We start from the raw sequence: 13,932 nt of genomic DNA on the forward strand, positions 1-13,932 counted from the left end.
TATCACAAAACTTTCCTACCACTTTTAGGCTTTTTCTTGTTTCAGCATTCACTTGATTGCAGTAAACCTTTGAATGCTGTCCAAAGTTCTTATAAAATTGGTTCGGAGAGTTTCTGCTTGTTTTCTGATGTTTCTGGTGGAGGGATGGGCTGGGAGCTGGGAGCTGCCTACTCTGCTATTTTGCTAATGTCAATCTAATCCTGCCACTTTCACTATGTGGTATTTTCATTATTATTCTGTTAAAAATACTTTCTAATTTCAATTTGGATTATAGACAGTCTCTGACTAATGATGGTTTGACTTTACAATGGTGAGAAAACCATATGCATTCACAGTAGGTTCCTCAATTTACAACGGGGATGCATTCCAATAAACCTGTCATAAATTGGAAATGTAGTTTATTGGGACATGAACCCATTGTACATCAAGGAGCAGCTGTACTTTTTGACCAAAGGGTAATGTAGAAGCACATTTTTAAATACCTAAGGATATAAAGATTGCCAGTTTTTTTTTTAATTGCTTACATCTAGTTTAATTCCACTACAGACAGAGAAAATACTGTGTATAAATGGATTCCTCTGAAAATCTGTTGCTATTTTTATTCTGATACATTTCATCAATTTTGGTAAATGGTTCAAATATGTTTACTATAACTACTAATATAATTGGGTTTCCATTTACAAGCTTGTATCTTCTTTCTACTTGTCCTCCCTGTCCTATGTTCTCTCTTCTCTCCCCTTTTGCTTCTGTGTTGGGGGTTCCCAAGACCACCATCAGGTTAGATGATTCACTAGGAGGATACAGGACTCAGCATATAGTTATACTCAATGGCTATGATTTACTTTAAAGAAAAGATACACAGCAAAATTGGCAAAGGAAAAAGGCACATGGGGTGAAATCCAGCGAAAACTAGGTGGAAAAGGCCTCTACCTGTGGAAACACACAGGACATGCTTAATTCCCCAGCAATGAGTTGTGATGTGTGAAATGTCTGCCAGACAACATTAGAGCTCATCAGAGACTCAGTGCCCAGGGTTCTAATTGGGGGTGGTAACTTAGGCACCCTCTACTTAAAATGTACCAAATCTCAGACTCCCAGAAAGAAAATGGGTATTCAGTATAATCCATATTGTTTTCACAGTTTAGGCACAGTGAGTCACTCTTAGCAGTTAAGTGGTAAGAAACTTCTCAAAAGCCCAGTTTCCAGACACCAGCCAAGGACCAAACTTCCAAGCAGGACTTTCTAAGATAGCAGCTTCAAGCCTGCTATGTCAACTCTTTTTCACATGACTTTTTTGGAATCATCAATTCCAATTATCACGTTTTATTCTCTATTAGTCAGTTATATTTTCTTTTCCAAATTTTTATTACAGATATTACAGCATGTTTGTTTCCAGGAGAATAAATTTATCCATTATTATTTGACAATGCAAGATTCTTGACTTTAACTTCATTTACTTCCTATCTCATTTTTGTCATATTTTTAACTCTTTACATGTTTTAATTCCCAAAAGACACAATGTTTTATACATTCAAATTTCACCTAAATTTACTACACATGTACCTCTTGCAGTTCCAAAATTAAGCTTGGGATCATTTTTCTTCTTCTATCAATACCTAATGAAGAACTGCTAGTATTCCCTTTAATGCAGGACTATTGGTGATCAATCTTCTGTTATTTCTGAGAATAACATTATCAGAAAATGTTATTTTGTGCTCTTTTAATTCATCTCATCTATTTTATGAATTAACAGCTTGATTATCAGTCCAGAACATAATTGTACTGGTATTAGCAAGGTAATGGTAATAGTATTAAGAAGGAAAAATTGTGTCTGTCTTTTCTTTGAAATGGTTTTTGCTGAACTTAAATATAAATGAGATATGAGGTACTTGCTTTTGCTTTCATAACAGTATGTGTTAACTGTGTAATAAAGACATTTAATTAATTGGGCAATTAATTATAACTACTAATTGTTTAGTGCCATAATTTAAAATAGGATTCCTAAAAATAAACAGTAAGTTTCCCAACTCCAGTTAAAAACAGCAGCAAAGTTAAATTATCTTTTAAGTACTTTCTTGGAGTACAAAACCATGTGTTCCAAAATCAATTAACAGGAGTCTTATCATTTCTGAGCTCAAAGAAATATTTTCAAAATAAACTTCAAAGTTTTTTAAATGTGCCATGCATCTAAAAAATTAATTTCTTTTACATTAAAAAAGCTTAATCTTAATATAGGTGATTTTAAATAAATTAGGATACATTTTAAGCACCAGAGCATTTCCCTGAATTTAGACCTGCCAATTTGCACATGAATATACCAATTTGAAATATGGTCCATTTCTGCATGACAGTCAAAATTTTAGTATGGCTTTTGCACAAAATAAAAAAAACTCTTAGCAATTCTGACACTGCTGAGAGGAAGCATACTCTATGTGAAAGAGTACTCAACTGAATGAGTTGGTTTGAAAACATTTTTCACAAGGTATACAATTCTGGGTGATTTGTAAATTTGTTTGTATATACTCAAGCACTTTTTTCCTTTTAGTTTTTGTGGGTACACAGTATATATTTGTGTATATTTATGGGGTACATGAGATGTTTTGAGGTAGGCATGCAATGCATAATCATCACATCATGGAAAACGGGGTATCCATCCCCTCAAGCATTGATCCTTCGTGTTACAAATAATCCAATTATCCTCTTTCAGTTATTTTTAAATGTCCAGTGAAATTATTATTGACTCTAGTCACCCTGTTGTGCTATCAAATACTAGGTCTTACTCGTTCATTCTATTTTTTTCATACCCAGGTAAATCTGCTCTCTCTTAATTTCAACTGTTTCTATTCAGGATTAAGTCATACTTCTTACTGTTGTCTCTTTGGAGGTAATAATCTTTTTTGTTCTGGCTGCTTTTTTAATGATTTTCTATTACTGTTGGATTTTAAAAGTTTTATTAGGATAATTGAAAGTATAGTTTTCATTACTTATAATTTTCTGAAAATTCCTGGCCAGCATCTCTTCAAATAATGCTTCTGTATTACCCTCTTTCACCTCTCTACGAGGACTAAAATTATATTAATACATCTGCTAGAATTTTGTACCATAGTCCATACCTCTTTTAAATTCTCATCTGTATTTTTCTGTCCTTTTGTCTCTCCATGCTTTATTCTGAATATTTTCCAGAACCTTTTCACAGATTATCCCTTAATCTATGTCTATCTAATAAAATCTAATTCTGTATTATTGAAGTAAAACACACACTAAAGTGCACAAATCTTAAGTGTACAGCTTGTAGAATGCTGTTGAACATACTGCCATATGCTTATTGGCCAAGCTCTGCTTCACTTAACTCTCAGCCATTTTTTGGAATCAGCAGAAACCTCTAGAGGAAATGCCACCACAAATGCCAAGCTCACATTCTGGTTTCCTTCCTTTCACAGATCTTAATTTTATGCTTTTCCTAGATGTTTTCTCAGGAGGAACACTTATCTGAATAACCTAATCTGCAATTGCTACAAGTGAAAAGCTCTTCTATTTAATTCTTGTTTTCAGTGAATTAGAGATAAGAAATATTTCATCTTCAGGTGATTAAAAAAAACCATGAGTAACAGCTAATGATGACTGGAGAATTAGGGTCCAAAAAGATAGTTTGAGACTAGAACAATATGCAGATTTTAGCAGTAATTCTAAATTTCTTTTCTAAGGATCAGTAATCTCTTAGAGAATCTGATTAGAGTTGTGGAGCCAGAAAAATGCACATGGATACATTTGCCAAACATATTAATATAATTTAACAAGGTTCAAAAATCCCTGAAGCTCATCCATGGTTCCTGTAATATTCTGTAGACATCCTGCTCAATTAAGATAAAATGTAATAACTATCAAAGTAAATTTCCAATATATTCAATTACATAAGTATATGATTAGCATTTACTTGGCCCTGAGTTTTGATTAACACTGTGACAAGGCTGTTCCTAAAAAGTAATTCGACCTTAGGCAGGATCAAGAAACATTCTAGAATAATGTCCTGTCATCTGGAGTAGCTGGCAGTCTTTCCTCGAGTATTATACAGAAGGGTGGGGACCACTAAGGAACACTAATAATTTAAACTGTAATCAGAGAAGAAACCAGGATGATGAATAAACTTAAAGCCAGGTTATATAAGAAACAACTGAAGGAGCAAGGGATAGTTAACTTATAGAAGAAAACATTTAGTGTGTTCAAATGTATGAAAGGACATCCTAAAGAAGATAGATGCATGAATTTCAGAGAAATTAATTTTAAAACAATAGGGGGGGAAAGATTATTTAACATTAAACTTTTAAAAAGTTCCTACTGCAGTTACTAGAGGTACTGAAACACAGGCTCAAGAGTCATTCCAAAAATACTGTAGGAAATGTATGTAGAGGTATAAAATTAAACTAGTTATTACCTAAGGTTTCTCTTAAGATTAGGAATTCGTTTTTTATAAGAGGTCATTTTAAAATTTATGCATAAAGGAAAGAGCAGGGGGACTGATATTTATTTTTCACTGTAAATATTCGCACTTCCATGAATACAACTTATTTTCTCAAATAAATATTTATAGAACTTAAAGCAATAAGTATTTCCAGGCAAAATATTAACTAAGTGAAAAGATATAAACAAAGAAACTTCACTTTCAGGTGCTAAGAATTACGTAAGAGTTTAAAGATAAAGACTAAATAAATGAAATTTAGAGAAACCAAGATACCTGTTTTCTCTTACTTGTTGCCTCATCTTTTCGTCCTTTAGACTTTCATGTTTTAGTTTTGCCAATTCCATAGCCAGTTTTTCTTCTTGTTTGAGCTGGAGTTCTTTCAATCTCTTGTTTTCTTCTGCCTGAATGAAAAATGTAACTTTGTTGTTTGTGCTCTAGAATCAGATTTTTTTCATCAAGGTTGAATTTGTTTTATAACAGAAAACTAAATTCCTTAAGGCCAACAATTGATGTTTTATTTTAAAATACAAAATGTTGTTTTAATAAAGACTTTTTCAAAAGATTTTATCATGGAAAATTTCAAGTATTGCCAATAGCAAGAAGAATATTAAAGTACACTCTCAGGTACCCACCACCCATGTTTTCAAAAACTGTCAACATTCTGCTAATCTTTTTTCTCTACCTTCCATTTCACTCTTTTTTCCCTTATTCTTTTTCTGCTAGGGTGTTTTAAAACAATCCTAGACATCATGTCATTTACCATGTAAATAATTCAGTACAAATATCTACCTGATCAGAATTTTTTAAAACAATCATGTCATCAACATGTCTAATTAACAATAATTCCTTAATGTCTAATACCATGTCCATATTCAAGCTTCCCCAGTTGTTTCAAGATACTTTTCTAGTTGGTTTGCTCAAATCAAAATCCAAACAAGATCCACATATTGCATCTAATTATTATTTTTCTTAAGTCTCTTATATATTCTGTAACAATCACCTCTCTACATACATTTTTCCCCGAAGCCACTGATTTATTATAGAAATTAGGACATACATCCCGTAGAATGTTCCACATTTTGCATCTGACTGATTGCTTCCCCAGAATATATCACTGAACTTATTTCTCTTTTATATTTCCTGTAAAATGGCAGAAAGATCTTGAGGCTTGATTAAATTCAGTATCTAATGAAAACACATGAAAAGATGTTCAACATCATTAGCCATCAAGAAATGCAAATTAAAATTACAATGAGATATTAGTACGTACCTATTGGAATGGCCAAAACAAAAAACAGTGCCAACCCCAGATGCTGGCATGAAACTATTACTCATATATTGCTGCCTGGGAATGTAAAATGATACAGGCATTCTGAAAATCAGCTTGATAGTTTGATATAAAACTAACATGCAGCTGAGTGCTGTGGCTTACACCTGTAATCCCAGTACTTTGGGAGGCTAAGGCAGGAGGATCCTTAAGGCCAGGAGTTTGAAACCAGCCTGGGCAACGTAGAGAGATGCCGTCTTTACAGAAAATTAGCCAGGTGTGGTGGCACAAATCTGTAGTTCTAGTTACATCAGGAGGTTGAGGTGGGAGGACCACCTCAGACCAGGAGTTCAAGGCTGCAGTAAGCCACGATCACGCCACTGCACTCCAGCTGGGCAACAGAGCAAACCCTGTCTCTTTAAAAAAAAAAAGCCTCCATGCAATTATCATACAACTCAACAATTGTACCTCTTAACCATTTACCCCGGGGAAATGAAAACTTTTTATTTAAAAACCTGTATACAAATGTTTACAGCAGATTTATTCATAATAGCCAATACTGAAAATACTCAAGACATCCTTCATCCTGTGAATGGTCAAATAAACTGTGGTACATCCATACAATGGGATAGTACTCAGCAATAAAAAGAAATGAAGCAATAAAAAAGAATGCAAGCAAAACTTGGATGAATCTCCAGGAATTACGCTAAGTGAAAAAAGCTAATTCCAAAAGATTACATACAGTTTGATGCTATTTATGTAATATTCTTAGTACATGTTATTTTTTAATAATTGAAATATAATTCATATAGCATAAAATTCACCTTTTACAATTCACAATTCAGTGATTTTGTATATTCACAATATTGTGTGTCTGTAACCACTATTTCGTTCCAGATCCTTAAAAGAAATAGACTTTGAAGTTTTGGGTTCACAACAAAATTGAGCAGAAAGTACACAGAGTTCCCATATACTCCCTGTCCCCACACATGCTCAGCCTCCCCTACTATCAACCTCCTCCATTAGACTGGTACATTTGTTACACTCAATAAACCTGTATTTACGTTACTTAAACCTATGCATCATTGTCACCCAAAGTCCATAGTTTACATTAAGGTTCATTCTTGGTGGTACACGTTCTATGGGTTTTGGCAATGCATAATCATATGTATTTACCATAATAGTATTGTACACAATCATTTCACTACCCTAAAAATCCTCTGTGGTCTGTCTATTCAAACCTTCCTCACCTAAAATCCTAAAAAAACAACTTACATTTTTACTGTTTCCGTAGTTTTGCCTTTCCCAGAATGTCACATAGTTGGAATTATACAGAATGGAGCCTTTTTTGGACTGGCTTCTTTCATTAGTAATGTGCACTTAAAATTCCTCCACATCTTTTCATGGCTTCATAGCTCATTTCATTTTGGCACTGAATAATATTCCATTATCTGGATGTATCACAGTTTATCCATTATCTATTGAAGGACATCTTGGTTGCTTCTAAATTTTGACATTTATGAATAATTCTGCTATATATTATAAACATCTGTGCTAACGGCAGCTATAAAGCTGCCATGTTATAAATATATTTTTATAAATGCCATAGATCTATATAGATGATTGTGTGTACGCACAATATATAGCACATCCATGTCTACATTTGTGTGTGGCATAAAATGTCAACACTCCAGAATGTTTACATCACCCCAAAAGAAACCTGTAACCTACTAGCAGTCACTCACTATTCCTCTCACCTTTTCCCCCAATCCCTGTCACCCACTAATCTATTTTTTGTCTCTATGGATTTGCATATTCTGGATATTTCATATAATGAATTCACACAATATGTGGCCTTTTGTATCTGGTTTATTTCAATCAGCATAATGTTTTTAACATGTTGTAGCATGTATCAGTAATTCTTTCCTTTTTATGGCTGTGTAATATTCCGTTGTACAGATGTAACACATTTTGTTTATCCATTTATCAGCTGATTGGCATCTGGGTTGTTTCTACTTTTTGGGCGTTATGAATAATGCTACTATATACACTCATGTATGAGTTTTATGTAGATATATGCCTCCAATTATCTCTCAGGAGTATATTTAGAACCCAGCTACACCACACCTAGATTTCTGACTTGCAGAAACTGAGATAATAAATGGGTGTTGTTTTAAGCTGCTAAGTTTGTGGTAATTTGTTATTTAGCAATTGAAAATTACTACAGCAACTAACGTGTACTCTTCAAAATTGTCAAGGTCATGAAAGACAGGAAAAAGTGAAGAATTCTTACAAACTAGAGGAGACAAAGAATGGAGGAGAAACAATGACTGGCCGGGCACAGTGGCTCATGTCTGTAATCCCAGCACTTTGAGAGGTGGAGGAGGACAGATCATCTCAGGTTGGGAGTTGGAGACCAGCCTGACCAACATGGAGAAACCCCGTCTCTACTAAAAATACAGAATTAGCCGGGCGTGGTGGCGCATGCCTATAATCCCAGCTACTTGGAAGGCTGAGGCAGGAGAATCACTTGAACCCAGGAGGCAGAGGTTGCAGTGAGCCAAGATTGCGCCATTGCACTCCAGCCCGGGCAACAAGAGCACTCTGCCTCAAAAAAATATATATGTGTGTGTGTGTGTGTGTGTGTGTGTGTACATATATATGACTATAGTTTATTCAAGTGCAAAGCTTGAGGATAGCCACTCAGGAAACACAAACTGCAAAATAATGGGTCATTGTTCCAACGTGGGGAAGTTAAGGTTTCACTTATATAGGTAGAGATAGAGAAGCTTAACAGGGTTGCAACATTTTCCATATAAGGTCAGTGTATATATTATAGCAATTTAATTAGTTGCATTCCAAGGAACATTCCATGAGAAAGGGTAATGATCTTGAGGGGTCTTATCTCTGGTGTCTTTCCTAATCATTTACAGAACAAGAATAAGGAGGATTTAATCTGTAATTGGAAAAGCAGAAGTTGTAGCAGCATGCTATGTGACTCAGGACATAGTCATATTCCTCTCAAGGCTAAAAACTAAGGAGACATGACAACTAAATGCAATCTGTGGTCCTCAACTAGCAAAAAAAGACATTAGTGGACAAACTGATGAAATCGGAATAAATCTCATAGTTAACAGTATTCTATCAAAGGTAAATTCTCTATTTTGATAACTTTTTTATGATTTTCATCTATGTAAGATGTTAAGAAGTAGTCAGGTGAAGGGTATATGCAAATTCTCTACACTATTTTTGCAACTCTCCTATAAATCTAAACTTATCTCAAAATAAAAAGTTAAAAATATGCATATTTCCAAGATTGTTCACTGAAAAGACCTGGAAGCAATTATAACCCAAGAATTATGAGTAAACCTAGCACCCAAGTTTTCTTGAAATATTATTTCCACTAAATGATAACAGGGCTTCCTAGCACAATGGCTGATTCCAGGTGTAGGACAAGAAATACAAGAGATAAGCTTTGTATTTGTCCGGGTTCTCTAGAGTGAGTGATTATGAAGGCAGGCAAGTTCTAAGATCTGCAAGGTGAGCTGGCAAGCTGAAGAACTAATGGTTTTGTTCTCATTTGAGTCCTAAAGCCTGAGAACCAGCAGGCTCAAGACCCAGAAAGAGCCAATGTTTTAGTTTCAATTCAATGACAAGAAAAAAAAAAGCAAATGTCCCAGCTGAAAGGCAATCAGGCATGAAGAATTCTGTCTTATTCAAAGGAAGGTCAATCTTTTTGTTCTATTCAGGCCTTCAACTGATCGGATGAGGCCCACCTATATTAGGGAGGGCAATGTGCTTTATACTCAGTTTACAGATTTAAATGCTAATCTCATCCAAAACAACCTACAGAAACACCCAGAATGATGTTTTATCAAATACCTAGAAACCCGAAGGCCCAGTCAAGTTGACACATAAAATTATCAGAAGCCTAGAACATTTTGTTTTGACAGAAAGCAAGGAAGGTATCAAAGATTAAGGAAATATTGTCAAAAGGGCACAGAGGGCTAGGCACAGTGCCTGACACATATAATCAAAGCACTTTGGGAGGCCGAGGCAGGCGGATCACTTGAAGTCAGGAGTTCAAGACCAGCCTGGCCAATATGGTGAAATCCCATCTCTACTAAAAATACAAAAATTAGCCTAGCATGGTAGTGCAGGCCTGTAATCCCAGCTACTTGGGAGGCTGAGGGAGGAGAATCTCTTGAACCCAGAAGGCAGAGGTTGCAGTTAGCCAAGATGGTGCGGCTGCACTCCAGCCTGGAAGACAGATGAAGACTCTGTCTCAAAAAAAAAAAAAAAAAAAAAAAACACAGAGGCAATGTAAAAGGGCATCCAATGGCCAAGGATGAAATAATTTGAGCATCAAAAATAATAAATGCAATTAAGTACATAAATATCTATTAGTCCATAAAGGTATTTTTAAAAAGAGACAAAATCAAAAACTAAAAACAAAATTTTATAAAACAACCACAAGATAGGTAGACACCAATGGAAGAAAATAGGACACCAACTCTTTACTCTGAAAATTAACTGTTTCCTTTTTCAGTAAGAATAAATAACCCTAGTCAATAATACAAGTTCTTTTTCTTTTTCCTTTTTTTTTTTTTTTTTTTTTGTGGGGCAGGGGCAGGGGAACAGGGTCTCTGTCATCCAGGCTGGAGTGCAGTGGCAAGATCATAGCTCACTGCAGCCTTGAACTCCTGGGCTCAAGCGATCCTTCCATCTTGGCCTCCCAAAGTGCTAGAATTATAGGAGTGAGCAGTTGCACTGGCCCGAGGTAACGTTCTTTACAAAGGAATTTCAGCTAATTAAATGTGAAAGGAGTAAAAGAATCAGAAAATCAGTTTTTGTAACCACTAATGAAAGAAAAAATTCTTTTGTGAAACCACAGATGAAAGTTTATGGGAACCTTTACAGTGGAAAAACCAGACTGTCTCCCTAAACCCACTGATCAATACTGGTATCACTAAAAGTGGAACAACCAGACCTCATGTGCTCCCTGTTGTGACACAATGACAAGGACAGCCTCACCTATGGAGTATTCTCACCAAAAAAGGTGGACCGCAATCTAACTGCGTCTTTATGGCTAGGTTCTATTTAGAGGAAATATAACAGATAGGGAAATAAATTAAAGGACCATGAGGAAGCAAACATATATATTCAGAATGTGGGCTACTGGATAAAACAACTGGCTTAGTTTAACAAGCTAAAAACATGAAGTCAAAAAAAAAAAAAAAAGGTGAAGGAGGGGCTGTTTTCAATTAAGAGGGACTTAAACAGACATAACCACCAAATACAGCGTATGAACCTTGCTTGGATCTTGGTTAAAACAAACCAACTGTAAAAGCAGATTTTTGACACAATCACAGAAATGTGTTTATGGAATGGGCGAGATAATAGTATGGTACTCCATATAAGAAAACATCCATATTTTGTTAGATGTATTCTTAAGTATGTAGGAAAGAGTTGGTGTTGATACCTGGGATTTTCTTTCAAATTAAAGAAAAAAATAATAAAAAGAATAGGAAAAATATCCAACCCCTAAGATCTGCTTTCGCAGAGTTAAAAAAAAAAAAAAATCGTATCTAAGCTTTTGAATTTGGAACACAGAAGGGTGGATACCATTTTTTAAATTTGCTTTTGTTATTCTCCACAAAATCCTCCAAAATGTTTAACATACAGCAGGTACTCAAAAACTACTGACATAGCAGAATACCTTTCATGTATTTATAAGAATTCACTTCTGTCATGTCTCGATTCTTATTAGTTTCCCTTTTCTACCACCTTAATCCCTTAAAATGTTGAGATATACCAAAGTGTTCATTTTCTACCACTTAATAATGTACACGTTAATTTCAGTAAATTTTTTAAAGGCACCCTTAAACTTTTGTTTTTAGAAATTTATGAAAGGCAACACAATTGTACTTACATGAACAAAACTTGTAGTAATGACTGAGTTCATATTTATGTTAAAAAAAATCTGAGTGCTTATTCTATATCAGGCATTATTCCAAGGGCCTTGCATGTATTAACTCATTATTAAAACAATCCTAAGTAGGAGGTACTATTATTATTCCCCATTTTATAGAAAAAGCATAAAAAAGCAGGCCGGGCGTGGTGGCTCACCCCTATAATCCCAGCACTTTGGGAGGCCGAGGCAGGCGGATCACGAGGTCAGGAGTTTCAGACCAGCCTGGTCAATTATGGTGAAATGCCGTCTCTACTAAAAATTAAAAAATTAGCCAGGCCAGGTGGCAGGCGCTTGTAGTCCCAGCTACTCGGGAGGCTGAGGCAGAAGAATCGCTTAAACCCCGGAGGCGGAGGTTGCAGTGAGCCAAGATCGTGCCACTGCACTGCAACCTGGGTGACAGAGCGATACTCCGTCTCAAAAAAAAAGAAAAAAAAAAAAAAAAAGTAAAAGCAACTTACTCAGGGGTCCGTGGCTAAGGTATAGCAGTAGTAGGATTCAAAGACAGGCCGGCTCCAGAAACCCAGCTCTTTCCGATTACAATGAGCTGAGGCACAATCCGGCATCCCTTACCTGCTGCTGCTGTTTATCTACTCATTTCCAGCATTAGCAGCTCGCTTTCATCATTTCCAAGGTGCAAAATGGAGAAAACAAAATGTAACAATGAATAGAAAAACTTACCTTTTGAATGGCCTCTTCCATATCCAACTCAAATTGTTCATTTTGTAATAATCTGAGAAACTGCTTGCGCTCAACACGGTCATCATTTTCATTCTGCACCATTCGATTCCTGATTTGACTGTTGATGTTTTTTAGCGCTTGGACATGTAATTTCTTGCAGTAGTTTTCATCTACTAATTTCTGATGCCTTTCACTACAGCTCATATTTCTCCTTTTGGAAGCCTACGATGGAAGAAAAAAAGATGCATATTTTGATATTCCAAAATCTAAAAAAATATATTGATATAAACCTTAGTAACAAAGGACACAAAGAGCCTGGCTTCCTTCCTAAATTCAAAGGAGTATACCGAATAAAAAGTAAACGTGGTAGATAAATATGTTCACATATCGATCAAATAGGTATTGCTATTATTTCCTATTTTATGGATGAGACATGAAAAGTAACTTTACCCAAGTTTCTGCAGCTAAAAAATAGCTGTGCTAGGATTAATCGCACCCTACGGACCCATATCTTTACTACCACCCGGGAATTTCTCCTCCCTTCATTCCACCCACCACCACCACCACGACTACCATCACAGGGCCATAAACTGCTGTTCAGAAGCTGCTCAGGTTTTCCTAATATAAGTGTAACAGGTCAACTCGCTGCTGCTATTTATCCATTCGCTTTCTCCTACACCTTTATTTCTACTTATTTCTTCAGAGGTTCTACTGGGCAGATTTAAAGATGTATTTAATATACTATCCGAAAAGAGCCAAAAAGGCTGGAAATCACCGCGAGCGTCCCTTCTAATAGGACCTGAGGCCTCCGAAAGCAAATACAAGTTCCCCAATTAATGCCCAGATTAAGCACTTAAAATCCTTTTTTAGAAGCAAATGAGCGCCAAACTAGACTTAAATCAACAAATAAACAAGTAGTTTCGAGTCCCCCAACTGGCTCACCATCTTGGCTGACGAAAAATATCCCCTCTCGTGGGACCGCGGCCACCACCTCCCGCCGCAAACGCAGCAGCCAGCAGCCCCAAGGAGCGCACCTGGCTGCGAGCGCTCGGGTGTTTACGCGGCGTCCTGGCAACGGTGGAGCTGCCCGCCCTCCGCTCGACCAAGACTGACCCACGCAGGGCGTGGCCTCCCATTGGGCGCGGAAAGATCCAATCGGCATTGAGCTTCTTAGGAACGGGCAGGAGGGCTACTTCTATAGGTCTAAACTAGAAAAGCGGGACGTTCAGATTGTGGCCTGACCCCAAGGACTTTGCAGTGGGCTAGGGAAGCTCGATTTCCCTCCAGCGGCCGAACTGTGGTTTGAGTGGGTTTGGGAGCGAAGATCAGGCCTGTGGAAACTGTGCACAGAGAAATACACAAACTACTGCCTAATACCTGGAGCCAAAGGCAATTTCCACGCATGGAGCATCCTGCACACTAAATGCCTAGTCAGCCAGGCTCTGCTAGGGACGATGACTGGTTTAATCCTCAGCTGTGGGAGTCCAGGTCGCTGTCGCCTTTGCTGGGTTGCGAGGCACTGAGGTAGCATGAGCTTCCAGCAGCCTTCACTTC

At 36.6% G+C, this 13,932-nt stretch overlaps 1 protein-coding gene across 1 annotated transcript in view; it reads right to left on the reverse strand.

The window, feature by feature from the left end:
• Positions 1-13,479, reverse strand: part of LOC101017497 (meiosis-specific nuclear structural protein 1) — a 33,798-nt gene extending 20,319 nt beyond the window's left edge. The window contains exons 1-3 of the mRNA XM_003900980.3: positions 13,321-13,479; positions 12,379-12,600; positions 4,733-4,860 (exon numbers count right to left, since the gene is read on the reverse strand). Coding sequence (XP_003901029.1) covers positions 4,733-4,860; positions 12,379-12,600; positions 13,321-13,323 — 353 coding nt within the window. The 5' untranslated portion in view covers positions 13,324-13,479. The remainder of the gene's footprint in view (positions 1-4,732; positions 4,861-12,378; positions 12,601-13,320) is intronic.
• Between the last annotated feature and the right edge of the window lie 453 nt (positions 13,480-13,932).

Source organism: Papio anubis, unplaced genomic scaffold (genome assembly GCF_008728515.1).
Source record: "Papio anubis isolate 15944 unplaced genomic scaffold, Panubis1.0 scaffold201, whole genome shotgun sequence".
Taxonomy (NCBI): domain Eukaryota; kingdom Metazoa; phylum Chordata; class Mammalia; order Primates; family Cercopithecidae; genus Papio; species Papio anubis.